Source organism: Aquarana catesbeiana, linkage group LG07 (assembly GCF_042186555.1).
Source record: "Aquarana catesbeiana isolate 2022-GZ linkage group LG07, ASM4218655v1, whole genome shotgun sequence".
Taxonomy (NCBI): domain Eukaryota; kingdom Metazoa; phylum Chordata; class Amphibia; order Anura; family Ranidae; genus Aquarana; species Aquarana catesbeiana.
The window spans coordinates 282,702,198-282,722,717 of NC_133330.1; the positions used below are offsets into that span (position 1 = coordinate 282,702,198).

The following is a 20,520-nucleotide window of genomic DNA, read 5'->3' on the forward strand; positions in this document are numbered from 1 at the left end:
TTGTGTTACTATGGCAATACCTATACAATCAATGGATAATCCATTAAAATGAAATAAATGAAATTCAGACTTGGACAGGGAGGGATGGAGAATATACAACCAAAATACCTGAATAAACGCAGTCCGTGAGCCCATTGGCTCCCCAAGGAAAGGAAGAGCCGATTAATAGCTGTTTGATATACAGAGTGCTAGTTGTAAAGGGGTCCACATAAATGCTGCTATTTAATTGAAATATATCTGGTGGGGGATATGGTATATTCAGGCTGAGCCACACAATATCACTAAGATGAAAAAGGAAAAGAAAATAGTCCATCAAAGTGCAATTAAGAGATAAAATTGAAAAATTAATACTGTCCACACAGGGATAAGGATCAACATATCATCCTCTAAGAGAGCGTCTCAGACAGGACTTACCATTCCTATGTCTCACTTCTGAGTGGCACACCGCTAACCTGACCAAACAGTTTTCTTTGAGCCTACTCACTCCTCCCAGATCTGGGGCACATCGTCCTCTATCCATAGTTTGAAGTATTCTGGTTCTTAATACGTAAGTTATATGGCTAAATGTTCTTATATGAATGATTTCTCTACATATATTAATACCAACATAAATTATGATATATAGCATACTTTCTTGGGATGTTATAGCGCATGTTCCTGGTTCTAATGACTCTCTCCCATGTCTTTCTATTTAAGGTTCCCTGATCATACTGTCATATGTAAATGGTTCTGAGGAAGCGACTATGTGAAACGCGTCAACCATCTTTACAGACAGATATTTGAGTGTTATGTGTTTATGAACTACAAGGGAACATCTATGGGTTTTTATGAAAATATTTTATCTATCTAATTTTGTATAAATAAAATTATTGCAAAATTATTATGCATATACTCCTCATTTTGGTACCATGATAGTCCGCTCTGTTGGTCTGTTTTTATGTAATATATATAGGATAAGGTACCCCCATAGCTTGTTTTATATTTTCGTCTATAAAATGTAGCTAATTATTCAACCAACCAGTGCTCTGAGTAAAGTGTACCTTTAAAATGTACATGTTTATAACATGTTATTTGGAATACTTTTTGGTGGACTTGCAAGAACTTCTTTCCTTGTTTTGGTATGGTGATTGTCCAATATAACAGTAATAAGACAATATTCTCTGTAATGGGCTAGCCTACCCTACTGACTTTCTTTCTTGGACTTACATTGTATGGTGCACTCTGCTATACCCCCCCTCCTCGCCAAAAAGGTTACACTGAGACTGTAAACTGTTACAGGCTGCCTACAAATAAATAATTTAACAAATAATAATACAATAATAGAACAAAAGAAAACATTTTGCTGAACTTTATATTGGCTATTATGGGCAGGTAAAGATGAGAATGTTTGTGGCAAGATTCATCCACAGGAGACTTTGAGAACATTTTTTAAAAGCTGTCTGAATCATGTAGTAGACCATACTGACTTATGCAGCAATTGAAAGCAGAACTAAAGTCCCACATTGAAAAAAAAAACATTAGGCATTAAAGTGCGCCTAAAGGCAAAACTTTAATTTTTTTGGATAGAGTACATGAAAGTTATAACCTCTGTCAGTTTTCTTTTTTGCCATCTGTGTCACATAGTGGAGATATCCCTTCACTTCCTGTTCCATAGACAAAACAGGAAGTGAAAGGAAATCCCCCCAAAGTGAGGGAATCTTGGGATATCACCAAGGTCACAAGAACTAGTGTCCCCATTGTAAGATTTCCCCTCTATTACTGTTCTGATGTCAACCCAGAATTTGGGATTTTGTTTTTTTGATGATAACAGTACTCAGGACAAATAGAAAGTTTGAATCTCCCTAACGGGGAGACAGACAGCAATAAAAACTGCCAGGTGTTCTATTCCCTCTCCACTGTATTCAAAACTTAGGCTATTTTCACACTGAGGCACTTTACAGGCGCTACAGTGCTAAAAACAGCGCCTGCATAGTGTCTGTAAAGAGCCTCTCCTGTGTCTCCAGTGTGAAAGCCCGAGGGCTTTCACACTGGAGTGGTGCGCTTGCAGGACGGTAAAAAAAGTCCTGCAAGCTGCATCTTTGAAAACAATGGGGCAGCGCTGCCAAACCGCTGGCATAGCGCCGCTGCAGTGGCAATTTGTGGGCAGTTTTAACTAGCGGGGTTAAGACTAGCGGCCGAATAGCGCCGCTAAAACGAAGGTAAAGCGGCACTAAAAAAGTGCCGCTTTACCGCCGACGCCTGCCTGCCCCAGTGTGAAAGTAGCCTAACAAAAAAAAAGTTTATTGAGTACAAGAGAAAGTTTAAAAAACGTTTATTGAGTACAAGAGACATGCAATAGTGTTTTTTTTCTAAGTATACTGGAAGGTGCAGCATACAGTACTTGCATATTTTTGGCAACTGGAAGATGCATAGATGATACATCATTAGTGGCCACCCAATGGCAGAATGGGAGTGTCATGAGACCTTGGAAGAGGAGCAGAGGAGATGTTTACTGAATCCAGCGAAACATGTTTAAATCCTAATCCAAACATTTCTCACCAATCAAAGTTGGAGCTGTAACATTTTACAGTGTGTGATTTTTCAAACACTGTAGCAAAAAGGCAGCAACCATAGCAACAGTAATGCTGTTTCCCATTGCAGTCAATCAGATTTAAAGTGGTTCTAAAGCCAAAAGGTTTTTTACTTTAATGCATTACCAAAAACAATCCACTAGTTGTTCCCCCCCACCCCCTCCCTAAATACTTACATGAATTCTGTATCGATCCAGCACTGTGTCCGTCTACAGCAGCCCTGGTTCTCTCTCTCCCCTCTCACAGGTGCAGAAACAGCAGCGGGAGCCATCCAGCAAGGAGTGAGGTGAGCATCAGAATGGTGACATCACTAAATCTTACTCCAAGTCTATAAAACTAGCAGTTAGAAGCTTCTCGTGGAGTTTACCATTTTGGTAGAGGCAAGGCTTTGTTCCCTCATGTCAGAGACTCCAACAAGGAGAACAGTGAGCAGCACAATGGTGACATCACTAAATCTCACTCCTATAAGACTAGCAGTCAGAAGCAGCAGTGCTCTAGATGATCTCATACAGTGCAGATATACAGCTGCGAAGCTGAAGGCCCAGGACTCTTTAGGCTCACTCACATACCAGGAAGTGCATTTCTATTTAGCAGGCGGCATTCAAGACAAAAGTACATTTTTCAGGGCATTGCTTAGCTTAGGAACAATTTCTAAATGCTTTTTTATAACATAGCAAATCCTAATTTTTTGCAGTTCTGGTCGACTTTAAAGAAGTACCCATTGAACTCTGAGTTTAGTTTGACTTGTAGGATTGTGGGTTTAATCATTGCCTTACATCTTTTAGGACTCCATTTTTCAGGATCTCCTCTCCTGCCCAACTTAGGCTAAAACTCACTTTTACAAAGCCACAGAAGGTTATCTCACCACTCCTGTTGCAATGTCAAATAAATGACTAAATGGACAATCAACCCAAAAGAAAAACATTCCCATGCGATAGCCATAGGAGGAGGGTGGAGCTGGGAACTCGGGTGTAAGAATCCTGTTAGGGATTTAACCTGTCATCATAACCAAGTAAATATCTACAGTGTTGTTGAATGCCTTGTTTTACAATATCAAATCTGACAGAAATATTACATTTTGTAGGAAATCAAAATATAAGTCAGGAACTGAAGTTCAGCACCGAAGATGATATAATAAAAAACAAACCCATGTAGATTTAAAACGTAAGGAAAATATTTACAGTGATACCCTGATATTTATTCATATATTATAATCTTATAAAATACCTTGGACAGCAGAGATACTGACATGTTGCTAATCCAATGTATAAATCCATTATACACAACATACTGTAGTCATGCAAATGATGGGACAAACACTCAGAGACATAAAGAATGATATCTGCCTTTGATTACTATGCTTTAGTTTATATAACATAGGCAGATCATGGAATGTCATACAGTGAACAGAGGCTCTCTGGAATTTCAATCCAAATTTGGTAGACATCAAAGGGAGGTCAGGATGATACGATTCCTAGATGTGGATGTAAATTTGTACAAATGTTCTATACTTCCACTTCAAATTTTCATCCAGATCTTTGATATTATATACTGACATATCTGTTTAAGATATTCTATAACCAAAGGCCACGACTGGTCCCAAATGGTTATGATGATGCTGACACAACTGTTGACCATGATATCTCCTACAGAAGTTCCTCAAGTAGTTGGTGGATTGTTTATGTCCCCAAGGGCCAGTGGTGAAGGTCCAGGCCAATCCATTCCTTGAGATCTGTTTTCTTCTGCCTCTGGGTCACGACAGGTACATTCATCTTCCTCACATTCTGCCCCAAAAGGAACCACCTGACCCTGCAAAATGAGTATATATTTGTTTGTCATTTACCCGATAATTTTTCTGTGCATTATATGGTGGTACAGGCAAACAATAAAAATTGAATTCCTCAGTAGCTAAATTACGAGTGATAAGACTCAAAATTGCCAATGTGTTTTTTTCTTACATCATAAAAACATAACAACTCATAAAACCACATTGCAGCTGACATATTGTACATTATACAAATTTCATTCCTTGCACAGCATACAAAATACACATACCATCCCATACAGGATCACACAAAATTTGTTGTAGAGCTATGAGAGAACCCAACTAAACTGGAATAACAACAAAGCAAAATAAAACAAAAAAAAAAAAATAAAGTAAAACCAAAAACCCCTTCATCAGCTGCTGCTTCACTGATATCCCCTTTTGATACTATGAACAAAAAAAAAAATTTCCCAAAGAGGTAGCAGCACTACTTTTTTTAGTAAAAAAAGGTGCAAGAAAGTTTCAAGTGCAATAAATAAAATGCAAAATTCCTCTTTATAAAGTGCAATATTCTGCTGATAATGTTTGGTGTAAAAAAATCTTAAATAAATTCTCTTTCACAAAAATATTGCTTTTTGACAAACAGAAATGCAATTTAAAAAAAAAACAAAACTGTAAACTCTATTGGCTGTAATGCCATTGCACATATTACTTCAATATATTACCAACATTAAATATTAAAAAAAAAAAAAAAAGCCTTTTTATTATTATTATGTGGTAGTGCAATGTTAATTATGTCAATTTTTTATTTAGTTTTAGTCATTGTCTTTTGACTAAAATACCATTTTAGTTTTAGTCGTATTTTAGTGTTTTGACTAAAACGCCATTTTAGTTTTAGTCGTATTTTATTTTATTGTTTTAGTTTTTAAAAGGCCTAAAAAAAGACCATGTTTGAAGCGTGTCTGACCTGTCCCAATATTGGGTTCTGTGCAAAAACATGAAGTACAATTCATTTTATGATCCCGTACGGGATTGTATGGGTATTTTGTAAGCTGTACAATGAATGAAATTTGTATGATATAATAATATGTCAGCCGCAATGTGGTTTCATGACAGGTTATGTTTTTACAATGTAAGAATAAAAACACGTGCTTGATAAACTTTTGAATATCTACTTGCCCATAGTGTTGGGCGAACAGTTTGACCCAAGCATGAGTTCGGGCTGAACATTGGCTGATCTGCCCAATCATCCAACACCTGAATTTTCAGGGTGTTCAGCGAGTTTTCGCCCCACCGAATGCCCAACAATGCGCTGCACAGTTTGCACCCCAATTGGGCAAAGCTTTGCCCAATCAGGGAGCAGTATAAGCTTGTTGTTAAGGAGCAGGGCCAGGAAGCTGGCCGCAGTGTCCTTAACAACTGATGAGTGATCAGCTGTTAATGGGTTTCTCTGCTGACAGCTGAATTTAAAAAAAAAATTGGCGCTAAAAAAAAGAGAAAAAAGAGAAAGAGAAAAAAATGCCACTCACTCGTCCCCCCCTTTCCTGACCTGCCAGGCTGCATGCCCGGATAAGTGTCTGGTATGGATTTTGGGGGCCCCCATGCCGTTTTTTTTTCAATAGCTGGGTGCCAGCTATTGCAAAATTTCAAGTAATTTTAAATGGGATTGACTTGTTTTTTTCCCCTTTCCCTTTTTGCTGCAGCATGTTCTATATATACTACAGATGCGCCACTTTACAGACAGAATAAGGGGATCCCCAGGCACTATATTTAAAGGAATTTACCATTTTTATTGTTGCACTTTAATCATCATTAAAATCACTGCTCTTGAAAAAAACAATTGTTTTTGAAATTTTTTTTGCATTGATACCCCCAGGGCAGTCCCCAAACTCCCATACCCCTTCTTGGCCAATTACTTGCATATAAGCCTTCAAAATTGACACTTCTGATTTTCCCTGTTCAGCTCTCATAGACTTCAATGGGCTTGTCACTGTAAGAGGAAAAAAGGGAAAATCTTCAAATAGGGGCACCTGTTCCAGTGACCACGCTCTATAAGGGATTTCCTCTCACTTCTCACTTCCTTCTGTGTCTCCAGGGACATAGAAAAAAAAAATGTGGGTTTACCCATACCCCACTCTATCCAAAAGTATAAGAAACTTTTTGCTTTTTGTATAAAGCTTAACTGAATTAAAGGGTATTTTTATTTGCTTGGAGTTTAACTGTTATCTGTAATTGATGAAGTAAAGTCAACCCCACCTTACACTGTAAGAATAACGTGGCAGTTAGCTCACTAGATTTTTCCCTGGTCAGCAGACTTAGAATATATTGATGTTGACCTATGTAACTTTCTCAGGCTGATTATCTTACTATGTCAAGACAGCAAGTGGAATGTCTTGTATTGCCGATAGAGAGAGAAAAAAAAGATATTCATTTTTCATCAGTTAAACGGCAATTTGAAAGTGTGCAGTTGTGTTCATGCACAGAGAGCTCATTGTTTTGAAAGATATGTCTGGCTAGTTGAATTGTTTCCTTACCTTGTGTGAGGACAGGGTAGAAGCACAGCAGTCTCCTCCGTCATACTGACAATACGCACGGTTATTAATTGTGTCACACCAGCCATCTGCTTGAAAGGGCTACACAGGAACACAGAGTCAGTCAACACAATACACAGAGGAAATCAATAGAACGTACATAACCTTTACAGCTTTGACTCTGAGGGTATAGAGGGAACAATATTTTTTTCTGGTTTGCAGAAAATTGCTGAGATGAAATGCTTTGTCTGTTAGATGCATTTCCAATGTGTAGGTGGATAAATGTGAAACACTTTTAGCAGACTAAGAACTGTAGCATCCGCTGTGTCGCTTTCCATCAAAGCAATAGAATAGAATTCAGCCTTCTATTTGTGGCAGACAATAGAAAGAACCAAAGTAGATGGTGAAACTTAGGAGCTAATGGCATGATTGTGAATACAAGTTAAATCAACTCATTCCTGAAAACTAAAGATGGGTAATATCACCTTTCCTGGGTCCCTTAGGCTTCTTAGCTTTTATTTGCTTTCCCATCCTACTTACCATTCTATCATTTTCTGGCTATCCACACTTTCATTTTTCATAACTTTTCCACCCTAACATTACCCTTCCTGCCTAACCTTTACTTTGCCATCTCATTTTGACCCTATCATTGCCTTTCCTGTCTTACACAATATAATTTTACTGTCACTCATATATCTCAGTCATGGACCATAGAGAGATCTAAGAAAAGATGGGATTAGAGCAGTGCCTCACAAAGCACTTTGGAGGAATGTCAGTGGTGATGGTGAGACTCTTTTGGACTAATCTTTTTAAGAATCTGTGAGGTTGACAATTGGTGTTTCAGGTGTTTAAATGGTCTCACCCATCAGATGGCTGATGGGTGAGTGGTGCTGATCACCCCACATTATCTTTTTTTTTTTTTTTTTTCTTTTCTTTTTTAATAAATACATCACATAAAAAAACAATTCATAATACATTCCTAATTCCTCACCCCCCGCCCATCCCCTCCCCCCTTCCCTCTCATCCCTAAAACCTCCCCAACTCCCTTTCTCGCCCAAATCTGTCCTCAGCTTTTTGCCTCTTCTCCTTCTATAAATCTAATTTATTATTTCCTGTTCTAATTTTTTAGGTATGCTCCCATCACTTCTGCAAATCTTATTGAATGCTTATAATCTACCCATTCCCTGCACTTCTCTTCATACTTCTCCATTCCCTCCTCATAGCTAAACCTTAGATATTCTAGGTTTTGGATTTTGTTTATTTTATTGCACCAGTTCTTCAATGTAGGCCTTTCCGGTTCTTGCCAGTGTCTAGGTATTAGGCTTTTAGCGACATTTAAGAGCTGTGGGAGCAGGGTTCTCATTTATTACTTAGTTGGCATTTTAATCCCATGGAATAGACCCCCCACGGGTCGTCTGGGACATCTATTTTTGTTATCTAATTATTTGCCGGATCTCCCCCCAGCATTTTTTAATTTTGGGGCATGACCACCATATATGGGCCATAGTCCCAATTTCTTTACACCCCCACCAGCACAACTGCGATGTTTTACTTTGGCATTAATGTGCCTTATCGGGGGTTATATACCATCTGGCCAGACACTTATAGTTTAATTCTATCATGTTACTATTTACAGACGTGGAGTGAACCTTCCTTAATAGTTGTCTAATCTCCAAGTCTTTCACCTGTGTTCCCAGTTCCTTTTCCCATTTCTCGATATATGGCAGTATCTCCGGCCCTTTCATGTCAATCAATATTTTGTAGATCCTGGAGATCACCCTCTTTCTTCCTTTCCCTACACATAATTTCTCCAGGGGAAGTAGGTTCTCTGCCAATCTAACGGGCTGGGGTAGTGCCTCCATAAAATGTTTCAATTGGCTATACCGCCATCTATCAATCACCATCAGTTCACTTTTGTTTTTTAATTCCTGATATGTGCACATTTTATCTTGCACCATTACATCTTTCAGTTATGCATTCTCTTGTGTGATCCAGTTGCCGAACATTTTCTCTCTCCGGTGTGAAGTATTTTGTATCTTTTAGTGGTAGCAAGGGTGAGTTGTATCTCCATTTTTCCCTTTTGTGTAAATTATTGCATATTTTTAATGCATTACCGTTGATACTATGCGTGTCTTTACTAAGTTTTCTATATTGTGCAGGAATCCATATTATCTTCCCCATTGAGACATCACTGATTGTGCTTTTCATTTTACCCATCTTTTTTCTTTGTTATCTTTTTACTCATTCTATTATTCGTGAAAGATTATCGCATTGTAGTAATTTCTAAGGTCCGGTGCCCCTAATACCCCTCATGCCTTGTCCTTTATCAACTGTGTTAAAACTAATACGTGATTTTTTTCCCTCTCCAAATAAATCTTAGAAACATTGTTTGTAGTGTTTTAAAGTATGCCTGTGGAAGTGGAATTGGGAGCATTTGCATCTTATACATAATTGTAGGTAGAATTACCATTTTAAAAGTATTAATTCTCCCCCCCCCAAGATAACTGTCCTGTTGTAATTCTGTTCAGTTCTGCTTTAATATCATTCAATAATGGAAGGAAATTTACTTGGTATAGTGTCTCAATAGATGTTGTTATCTTGACTCCTAAGTACTTCAGTTCTTTTTTTCCCCAAACAAATGGGAAGTCCTTTTGGTAAGTGAGTTAATCTATTTTTAGTACATTGATATTTAAGGTTTCTGACTTGGCCAGGTTCATTGTAAAATTGGATATCTCTCCATATTCTTTTATGGATTTCATTAATTTTGGGAGGGTTATCCTGGGACTGGTTATAAAAAATAAGATATCATCCATGTAGGCCGCTAGTTTGTGGTCCTCCTCCCCTACCTTAATCCCCCAATGTCCGGGTTTCGCCTTATCCCAGTCAAGAGGGGTTCCAGCGCCAACACAAACAGTAGGGGGGACAGTGGACACCCCTGTCTAGTGCCGTTATACATGTCGAACGGTCCTGAAATGGCCCCATTTACCTTCACCCTCGCTGCAGGTCGAATATATAATGCTTTTATACAATTAATCATTTTCCATCCTAATCCTATTGCCTCCAATGTACTCTGCATAAAGCTCCAGTCTACCCTGTCAAATGCTTTATCTGTGTCAATTGAGAGGAGTAGCCCCGGAGCCCTACTTTCTTTAATTTTCTGTACTGCCAGGAGTGTTCTAATTCCATTATCCCTCCGCTCCCTTCCAGGGATAAAGCCTACCTGATCTGCATGTACTATGTCATTCATTATTGATTTCATCCTCTCTGCGAGTACCTTCGCGATTAACTTAGTGTCGATATTTAGGAGTGAGATAGGTCTATAACTGGAGCAGACTGTATTGTCTTTACCTTCTTTCGGGATAATAGTAATAGTGGCCTCTAACGCCTCCTTCCGCATCTCCCATTTAGCCCCGATCCCATTCATATAGGAACACATTTTAGAAATTAATATGTCTTTAAATTCGTTAGGCCATCTGGTCCGGGACTTTTGCCACCTGGTGATTCTTTTAGAATTTTTGTTATCTCCTCTTCTGTTATGGGGGCCTCTAGATAATTAAGTTTATCCTCAGGGATTTTATTTAAACAGATATCCCTTAAAAAGGCTTTGATTTTCTCATGTTTCTGTTTTACCTTCTTCTGTTGTATCATTCTTATTAATTGAATAGAGACTCCCGTAATAATCTTGAAAGGTCTTGGCTATTTCTACTGTTTTATATACTAGTTCCCCTGTACCAGTTTGCATTTTCTCTATATAATTAGGTGTTTTTTTTTGTTTTTTTTTAGTAACCTTACCAAATATTTCCTGGACTTATTACCCCATTGATACCTTTCTTTCTTAATCTGATTGTAAGCCATTCGGGTTTCCTGCTCTATTAAATCTCTCATCGCCTCCCTTTTTAGACTGAGTTTTAGTAAGAGTTCCCTGTCTCTTGTTGTCTTATGTTATTCTAGTTCATAAATTTCTTTGGTTAAGGTTATTTTGTTCTCCTTAATTCTATTTTTCCTCTCTGATCCAGCCATGATCAGGATACCCCTGATATAAGCCTTATGGGCTTCCCAGACTGTGGCCTCTGAAATACCCTCCGTTTCGTTAACCCTGAAAAACTGCTCTAGTTCTTCCTTTATTCGCTCTTCTAATACTTTATCCTGTAATAATTCTTCATTTAGCCTCCAGGTATTACTCCTTATTTGGGCCTCTTCTATCTTCAATTGCAATGTCAAAGGCGCATGATCCGAGAAGTTCGTTATTCCAATATTTGTGCTGACCACTGCCTCCAGCAACTAATGCTTGCTCAAGAAAAAATCTATTCTAGAACATGTCCCATGTACAGGAGAGTGCAATGTGTAATCCCGTGCCTTAATATGTTGTGTCCTCCACACATCTACCAGTTGGCATTGGTGCAATTTCTTTTTTAGTTTATTCCTCAATGCTATTCCAGTCCCCGGTACATGCGACATACTATCCATCCTTGGCTCTAAGCAAAGGTTAAAATCCCCCGCCATAATAGCCCCCCCTTTCTTAAATTCCATAAACTCCTCTATGGCCCCCATTGCATATCTAATTGGATTTTTATTAGAGCCATATATGTTTGCTAGGGAGTACTCGGCTCCATTCAATTTTCCTCTCAGAAATAAGTAGCGCCCTTCTGGGTCCACCTTTCTCCCCTCTAAGTTGTACCTCACTTCCCTGGCAAACCCTATGGCCACTCCCTTTGCTCGACTGATAGGGGAGTCCCCATAATACCATAGAGGAAACTCCTTTGAAAATATTCTCAGATTCGAGCCAGAAAAAAATGTGTCTCCTGTAACAGTACCACATCGGCTTTAAGATGTTTTAGTTAGCTTATTATATTAGCTCTTTTTATAGGAGCGTTTAATCTGTGTACGTTGTATGAAATTTTATTTAAATTAGACATCTTTGGTTATTAGAGTTTTCCAATGAGGCGCAACAAGCAGAGGAGAGTCGGTGCTTCCTATTAATTTTTCTAATCTTTTCAAGTGGGTACCCCTTCCTGCCATTTTCTACCCTCCCCCTTACCCCTAACCTTCCCCCCATTACCCTCCTATTCCTCTCCTTCCCCCCTTCCCAAGTAAGGGGAATTGGCCTCCCCAAGGCCCTGTGAACCGTAGCCCACCAAACTCCTCCTGGCCCAATGGTTCGTCCCCCTAGGGGTTGAGCTCTGAATGTGGTCATTGGGCAGGACCGATACTACCCCTAAGTTTGGGGCCCCCCGTGCCCACCCCACTCCCCCCACCTCTAACCCTTCCCTCTCCAACCCCCCACGTTCAGTCCTCGTACCTCTTCGTCTTTTTATATTCCCTGTATTTTTTTTTATATTTCTTCAGTCTTATTTCTTCTTTACTCCTGCCAATTTCTTTTTCAGGGCCGAGTGCCAAACCTGTTGTTCTTCTAAGTCATCTGTATTCTCCTGTTTTTCCCAACAACCCGGAATTTCCACTAGTGGGACATCCAGTCTATTACAGAATTTGGCCATATCTTCTGGGAATCTTAAAGTTACTGACCGGTAGGGATGAGCTTTGTGTTCGTGTCGAACCCATGTTCGACTCGAACATCGTCTGTTCGATCGTTGGCCGAATTGCGAACGATATGGGCCGTTCGCGCCAAGTTCGTGTGGCACATCACGGCCCATAATTCACTGCGGCATCGCAATGCATTGCTGGCTGATGATTGGCCAAGCATGCACTATGACCCGCATGCTTGGCCAATCACAGCGCCGTCAGTAGAGAGAGCTGTAATTGGCTCAGGGGGTTTAGAACACGCCCCACAATATATAAGGCTGCCTGCACGTGCTTAGAGAGAGAGACAGTGTCATTTCATTTGAGTTAGATAGATTAGGCAGGACAGTCAGTGAGTTAGCTGCACTTACAGTGTATTGTGTATATATGCATCCCAGGTGTTGTATATATATATATAAATACACTGCATTCAGTTTAGCTAGATCCGTTCCTGTTATCTTCCTACTGACAGGCAGGCTTGTCTTGTTACAGTATTTACAGCTACCTGAAGAAAATTGCTGGTGTTCTTTTGAGCCTATTAGTACCACAGTCAGGCAGCTAGACTACAGTTAGTGTAGTGCGTCCTCCTCACAGTGTTCAGTTAAAGCTACAAGTTCGTTTAGTGTGACCTCTGCACAGTGTTCAGCTAAAACTACAATTTAGTGTAGTGCGTCTTCCTCACAGAGTTCAGCTAAAGCTACAAGTTAGTTTAGTGTGACCTCTGCACAGTGTTCAGCTAAAGCTACAAGTTAGTGTAGTGCATCCTGTGAACAGTGTTCAGCTAAAACTACAAGTTAGTGTAGTGCGACCTCTGCACAGTGTTCAGCTAAAGCTACAAGTTAGTGTAGTGCATCCTCTGCACAGTGTTCAGCCAAAGCTACAAGTTAGTGTAGTGCGTCCTCTGAACGGTGTTCAGCTAAAACTACAAGTTAGTGTAGTGTGACCTCTGCACAGTGTTCAGCTAAAGCTACAAGTTAGTGTAGTGCGTCCTCCTCACAGTGTTCAGCTAAAGCTACAAGTTAGTTTAGCGTGACTTCTGCACAGTGTTCAGCTAAAGCTACAAGTTAGTGTAGTGCATCCTCCTCACAGTGTTCAGCTAAAACTACAAGTTAGTGTAGTGCGACCTCTGCACAGTGTTCAGCTAAAGCTACAAGTTAGTGTAGTGCGTCCTCTGAACAGTGTTCAGCCAAAGCTACAAGTTAGTGTAGTGCGTCCTCTGAACGGTGTTCAGCTAAAACTACAAGTTAGTGTAGTGCGACCTCTGCACAGTGTTCAGCTAAAGCTACAAGTTAGTGTAGTACGTCCTCCTCACAGTGTTCAGCTAAAACTACAAGTTAGTTTAGTGTGACCTCTGCACAGTGTTCAGATAAAGCTACAAGTTAAGGTAGTGCGTCCTCCTCACAGTGTTCAGCTAAAGCTACAAGTTAGTGTAGTGCGTCCTCCTCACAGTGTTCAGCTAAAACTACAAGTTAGTGTAGTGCGACCTCTGCACAGTGTTCAGCTAAATCTACAAGTTAGTGTAGTGTGTCCTCTGAAGAGTATTCAGCTAAAGATACAAGTTAGTATAGTGCGTCCTCCTCACAGTGTTCAGCTAAAACTACAAGTTAGTTTTGTGCGAGCTCTGCACAGTGTTCAGCAAAAGCTACCTGTAGAAGGTTAAACTAAACTAAAGGTAAATCACCGCGCTATATAAAATTAATACATAAAAAGCATACTGAAAAAATAAAATTGAAAAAACAAAATGACAATTCGCTGATCAAAAAACAAAACACAAAAGCAGCTGCTGAAAATGGGATACACACATTACATATAAATACAGAAAAAAGCAGCGCTGTGACAAAGAAAGTGAGAAAGTATATATAAGTGATATACCCCAATCAAATGAATAAAATAGTAGACCCAAATTTGCAATAGGTTCCAAAGTTCATATAAAATGAGGTAGAAAAGTCTTTATCCAAAATCAACCATAGGTAGTGGACAAAGTGGGAAGCGTAGATGAGTGGAAATACAAGTAAATCAATATGTCCTTCACCGCACCACTGTGGTATTGATAAGAATGCGCGCTTACCAAACGGCAAGCTTGAAAAAGCTTGCGACCTTAACCCGGTCGGGGCCTTTCAGAATGGAACCATCAAAGGAAAAGCACACCACCTTCGCTTGGATTAAGCACGCTCATCACCAGTTAGCACTGTATTGAGGAGATGTACCCCTGGCTAGGGATAAACCTCAAGAGAGGTGTACCAAGAAAAGAAGGAAAGCACCATAGCGTAATCCTGCTTTCACTGTTTATTAAAATCAAAAACTAATAAATTGCACTTACATTCAGGAAGGTAAACAATAGCACATAAGCCGGCCGGCTAAAAGCGAACGCCCGTCCCACAGGCTGTGGATGCAGCACGTCAGCACGCCCGACGTACGTTTCGTCACACTCTGACGTCATCTGGGGCACGGGCGACGCACTGACGTGTCGCATTAATATAATAAAACACCATAGCCAGGCCTCGTACTGAGGACGGGACCGGAAATCACCTTGCGTTCCACTGGTTAAGGGCGGATAACAAGGAAACGCCATCTTGGATGTGGGATCAAACGTGACATCCTATACCAATGTAAACAGAACGGAAAGGGAACAATTATTACACCTAAATATATATTAATAAATGTATGCATAAGTTGATCATTAGCTAATAAAAACCAAATTTGAAATAGATTTAATAGAATTAAAATTGAAAATTAAAAGTAAAAAATTAAAAAATAAAAAATAATTTTTTTGAATGACATCATTCACCAGAGTAACATTTGGTGAAGAAAATGCCATACCACGATGAAATTTTCAGGATAGTTAATCCTAGGGGAAAGGAAGGTGATTTGTTCCCAGATAAAAAGAGCACTAAATCGACCCTAACACAGATCACATCTGAAGTAACAAAACAAGAACGAATAAGTACATTGGACATATAACTAACCCCAAACCTAGGATACCAAATCTATACACGTAATAATGGGGCATATACCCCATTAAATAGATCTAGAATAAACCATTGAGGCATATACCATCCCAGAAGTAATGTGTATCATTATTGCCTGTATAATAAATATAGAAGATAGTCCCTAAAATTAATCCGGGACTCCAGGTAGATAAAGATTGTTATCAGACCAAAAGTTCTGAGGATTTGCTTACTGCTCATGAGTTATCGATAAAAGCATTGGTGTCAGTATCAATGTTGAGCCCATGTGGGGCATAGCACCTGATTTTATGTATCCAGAGCATCTCAAGTTTTGAGATGCTCCTAACCAAAGAGCTGCCCCTCCAATGGGGCCGATATCTATCGATTCCTAAAAAGAGTGTTTTGGAGGGGTCTTTATTATGAGTGGTCAAATAGTGCTTTGAGACAGAATGCTTAGGGAAGCCATTCACGATGTTAGTGATATGTTCATTTAAACGAACAGAGAGGGGTCGCCTAGTCCTGCCCACATACTGTAAACCACAGGGGCACTGCAGTAGATAGACGACCCCCTCCGTTGTACAGGTAATAAAGGGCCTAATCTCATGTTCCTCATGGGTACTATAAGAAATGAATTTCTGGGTTCGCCTAGATGTTACCGAATTAAGCCTACAAACACGACATCTACCACATTTATAGTACCCCTTCAGGTTGTCAAAAAGGCCCTGAATGCCTCTAGTAGGGGGATCAAGTACATTAGGAGCCAATCTATTCCTAAGTGACGATGCTCCCCTAAAGATCACTTGTGGTTTGTCTGGAACAACCGTTCTCAGGACCGGATCGTTGCCCAGTAGATGCCAATGTTTATTAAGTAGGCTTTTAATGTTGTTATGCTGTATTGAGTATGTGGTAATAAAGGGGAGAGTAACAGAATTATCTCTGGGAGGTGCCCCTTGATTCAGTAACTGTTCCCTGTCAATACCCTTAACAACATCTAAAGTTTGGGTTAGAAATTCCATGTTATACCCTTTTTCCACAAACCGATTCATCAGGACTCCGGCCTGTTGCAAGAACTGAGAATTGTCAGTGCAATTACGCTTAAGTCGCAGGAATTGACTCTTGGGAACAGACCGGAGCCACAATCTATGGTGGCAACTATTCAAAGGGATATATGAATTCCGGTCTGTTTTCTTAAAATAGGTAGAGGTTACAAACCGGTCCCCTTGTATATCAATATTAAGGTCCAAAAAATGGATAGTGGACTGGCTAGCTTCGAAATTAAGCACAATGCCCCTATTATTGGAATTAAGTTCCTCCATAAAGAGGTCAAGGTCACTACGGTCACCATCCCACAGGAGGAGGATGTCGTCAATGTACCTAGCCCACAGTTTTAACTGGGGCCTCTGGCAAACATGGATGACATCCTCCTCCCATAGGGCCATAAACAGGTTTGCAAGACTGGGGGCATACTTAGCCCCCATCGCGACCCCACGGTCCTGTCGGTAGAAACATTTATTGAACCAAAAGTAATTGTGGGACGCGGCATACCTTAGGAGCACTAAAATAAAGTTAATTTGCTCATCATACAAACCAGAATCCCTTCTTAAATAATACTCAACCGCATAAAAACCCAACTCGTGGGGGATAATAGTGTATAGGGACGACACGTCCGCCGTCACCATCCACATGTTGGAAGTGGGAGCAAAATTGGCTAGTATATTAATAGCATGTTTAGAATCCCTAATGAGGGAAGGCATTTTACCCACCAGAGGTTGTAGGAAAAAATCTATATACCTGCCCACCCGGGACGTGAGGGAATCAATCCCACTTACAATGGGACGTCCCGGGGGGCAGGTAGGATGTTTATGCACTTTAGGCAGATAGTATATCACAGGAGTCCGGGGGGCTTTAGGTATCAGGTAGCCCTTCTCTTTCTTATTAAGGATTCCTTGGGTATACCCCCAGTCAACCAACTTCCTCAGTTCCCTAAGGTAGGGGGTTTTGGGGTCGGAATTCAAAGGAGTGTAGGTCTCCCTATCGCCCAGGATCTTATACATTTCCTGGAGGTAGTCTCCTCTGTTGAGAACCACAATACCTCCCCCTTTGTCCGCAGGTCTAATAACTAACTCTTTGTTTTTACAAAGAGAATCGAGTCCAATGTGAAGGTCCCGATCCACCTTAGCCTTTCTAATGGGCATTTTGTCTAGATCCCTCAAAAGCACCTCCTTAAAAACCTTGACAGAGGGCGCCATGGCCCCTGGGGGGTTGAATAAGGAGGCATTGGCCAATCCCGAATGCTGGTAATCATCGGAAAACACATTTCTCTCCTGAATGGGGTTAGAAAGCAAGTATCTCTTAATATTGATTTTGCGAATGAATTTGTGAATGTCCATATAGGTTTCGAACTTGTTTAACTTCCTAGGTGGTGCGAACTTTAGGCCTCTATCAAGCACCAGTTTTTCTTCCTGACTAAGAACCACAGTGCTTAGATTAAAAATCCCTGCCCCAGCTAGAGCTTTTTTCTTTTTTGCTCTAAGGCGTCTGCCCCCTCGGGTCCCTCTCCTTGTTCGGCTAGTCGTTTGGTACCCTGGCCTGGCCTGTGAAAATCCCACTCGTGAGGGTTAGGGCCCAAAGGACCTGGATAATAAGAGGATCCCATCCTGTCATTAGCGTAGTAAGACGACGGCCCAGGGGTTCCGCCATCCACCGGATAAGGGGAACCCACTGGGTTAATGTCCCCTTCCGAGGGTCCATCAAGGTCACGTAGAGGGAAGAAACAATTCTGGGTGGTACCACCATACCCAAAGTATTCATCGGTGATGGAGCCTCCCAATGAATTATTCACTGGACCTCCTGTCACATGGGAGTACCTTTCCTCATGGTTGTTAAGGTAATTCGTATGGGAAGGAGGACCTCCTGTCTCCCAGTAGGGTAATTTCCCACACGAGGTGGGGGAACCCGCCTATGATTAGACCCTGCACCATAAGGTGCATATGGAGGGTAGGAACCCCAACCACGATTAGGGTTGGGTTCCCACTGTGTGTTGGGCGGATTCCAATCTTGATGGGAATTTGAATAGGGGGCATGTTGATACCGACCCCTTCTACTCTCTGTAGCGGGTTTGGGAAAACGTCTTGGAGGTCCCGATTGATAGTAGGGGGGTGGTGGTGGTGGTGGTCCTCCCTTATTATAATTATGTTGTCTCCGGGGGGATTGGCGGGGGCCCCATGCATTGGTATCTTTAGTCCTTTGCACAATATTGGAAATAGGTCCCTTAGCCACATTGGGAATACCGGAGGTAGAAACTTCCATAGTGTTGTTATCTGTGACAGAATTGTCCCCATTAGCTGCCAACAGTTTCTTTTGCCACTCGAACACAATTCCACCCTGGTAGTCAGCCAAATCCCTGTTATATTTCTTCTTTTTCTTATAGGTTTGTTCCCTATCTTCCTTTTCTAGTATATTCAGCAAAGTTTGTGATTTATCTTTGTATTCAGGGATATCTAAAAAGGGGGTAAATTTATCTCTAAGGGTTTTGATCTCTTCATCTAATCTGGATAATTTCTGCAACTTCCTTTCAATGAGGAATCTAAGGAGAGCAACTCCTATACTAACTAGAAGTTAGTATAGTGCAACCTCTGCACAGTGTTCAGCTAAAGCTACAAGTTAGTGTAGTGAGTCCTCCTCACAGTGTTCAGCTAAAGCTACAAGTTAGTTTAGCGTGACTTCTGCACAGTGTTCAGCTAAAGCTACAAGTTAATGTAGTGCATCCTCCTCACAGTGTTCAGCTAAAACTACAAGTTAGTGTAGTGCGACCTCTGCACAGTGTTCAGCTAAAGCTACAAGTTAGTGTAGTGCGTCCTCTGAACAGTGTTCAGCCAAAGCTACAAGTTAGTGTAGTGCGTCCTCTGAACGGTGTTCAGCTAAAACTACAAGTTAGTGTAGTATGACCTCTGCACAGTGTTCAGCTAAAGCTACAAGTTAGTGTTAGTGTAGTGCGTCCTTTGAACGGTGTTCAGCTAAAACTACAAGTTAGTGTAGTGCGACCTCTGCACAGTGTTCAGCTAAAGCTACAAGTTAGTGTAGTACGTCCTCCTCACAGTGTTCAGCTAAAACTACAAGTTAGTTTAGTGTGACCTCTGCACAGTGTTCAGATAAAGCTACAAGTTAAGGTAGTGCGTCCTCCTCACAGTGTTCAGCTAAAGCTACAAGTTAGTGTAGTGCGTCCTCCTCACAGTGTTCAGCTAAAACTACAAGTTAGTGTAGTGCGACCTCTGCACAGTGTTCAGCTAAATCTACAAGTTAGTGTAGTGTGTCCTCTGAAGAGTATTCAGCTAAAGATACAAGTTAGTATAGTGCGTCCTCCCCACAGTGTTCAGCTAAAACTACAAGTTAGTTTTGTGCGAGCTCTGCACAGTGTTCAGCAAAAGCTACCTGTAGAAGGTTGGTGGTGATTTCCTGATCCTATCACCACCACAGGCAGCTAAATAAGCTACAAGTTATTTTTTTCCGAGCTCTGCACAGTGTTCAACTAAAGCTACCTGTAGAAGGTTGGTGGTGTTTTCCTGATCCTGTCACTACCGCAGGCAGCTAAATAAGCTACAAGTTAATTTTTTGCGAGCTCTGCACAGTGTTCAGCTAAAACTACAAGTTAGTGTAGTGCGAGCTCTGCACAGTGTTCAGCTAAAGCTACCTGTAGAAGGTTGGTGGTGTTTTCCTGATCCTATCACTACCACAGGCAGCTAAATAAGCTACAAGTTAGTTTTTTGCAAGCTCTGCACAGTGTTCACCTAAAGCTACCTGTAGAAGGTTGGTGGTGTTTTCCTGATCCTATCACTACTGCAGGCAGCTAAATAAGCTACAAGTTAGTTTTTTGCGAGCTCTGCACAGTGTTCACCTAAAGCTACCTGTAGAAGGTTGGTGGTGTTTTCCTGATCCTATCACTACCACAGGCAGCTAAATAAGCTACAAGTTAGTTTTTTGCGAGCTCTGCATAGTGTTCAGCTAAAACTACAAGTTAGTGTAGTGCGAGCTCTGCACAGTGTTCAGCTAAAGCTACCTGTAGAAGGTTGGTGGTGTTTTCCTGATCGTATCACTACCGCAGGCAGCTAAATAAGCTACAAGTTAGTTTTTTGCCAGCTCTGCACAGTGTTCAGCTAAAGCTACCTGTAGAAGGTTGGTGGTGTTCTCAT

General features: G+C 40.8%; 1 protein-coding gene across 1 annotated transcript in view; it reads right to left on the reverse strand.

Moving 5' to 3' along the window:
• Positions 1-2,772: 2,772 nt before the first annotated feature.
• PAPPA2 (pappalysin 2) overlaps positions 2,773-20,520 on the reverse strand; it is a 440,517-nt gene continuing 422,769 nt past the window's right edge. Inside the window, exons 21-22 of the mRNA XM_073593407.1 lie at positions 6,870-6,968; positions 2,773-4,379 (exon numbers count right to left, since the gene is read on the reverse strand). Of these exons, the coding sequence (XP_073449508.1) occupies positions 4,230-4,379; positions 6,870-6,968 (249 nt within the window). The 3' untranslated portion in view covers positions 2,773-4,229. The remainder of the gene's footprint in view (positions 4,380-6,869; positions 6,969-20,520) is intronic.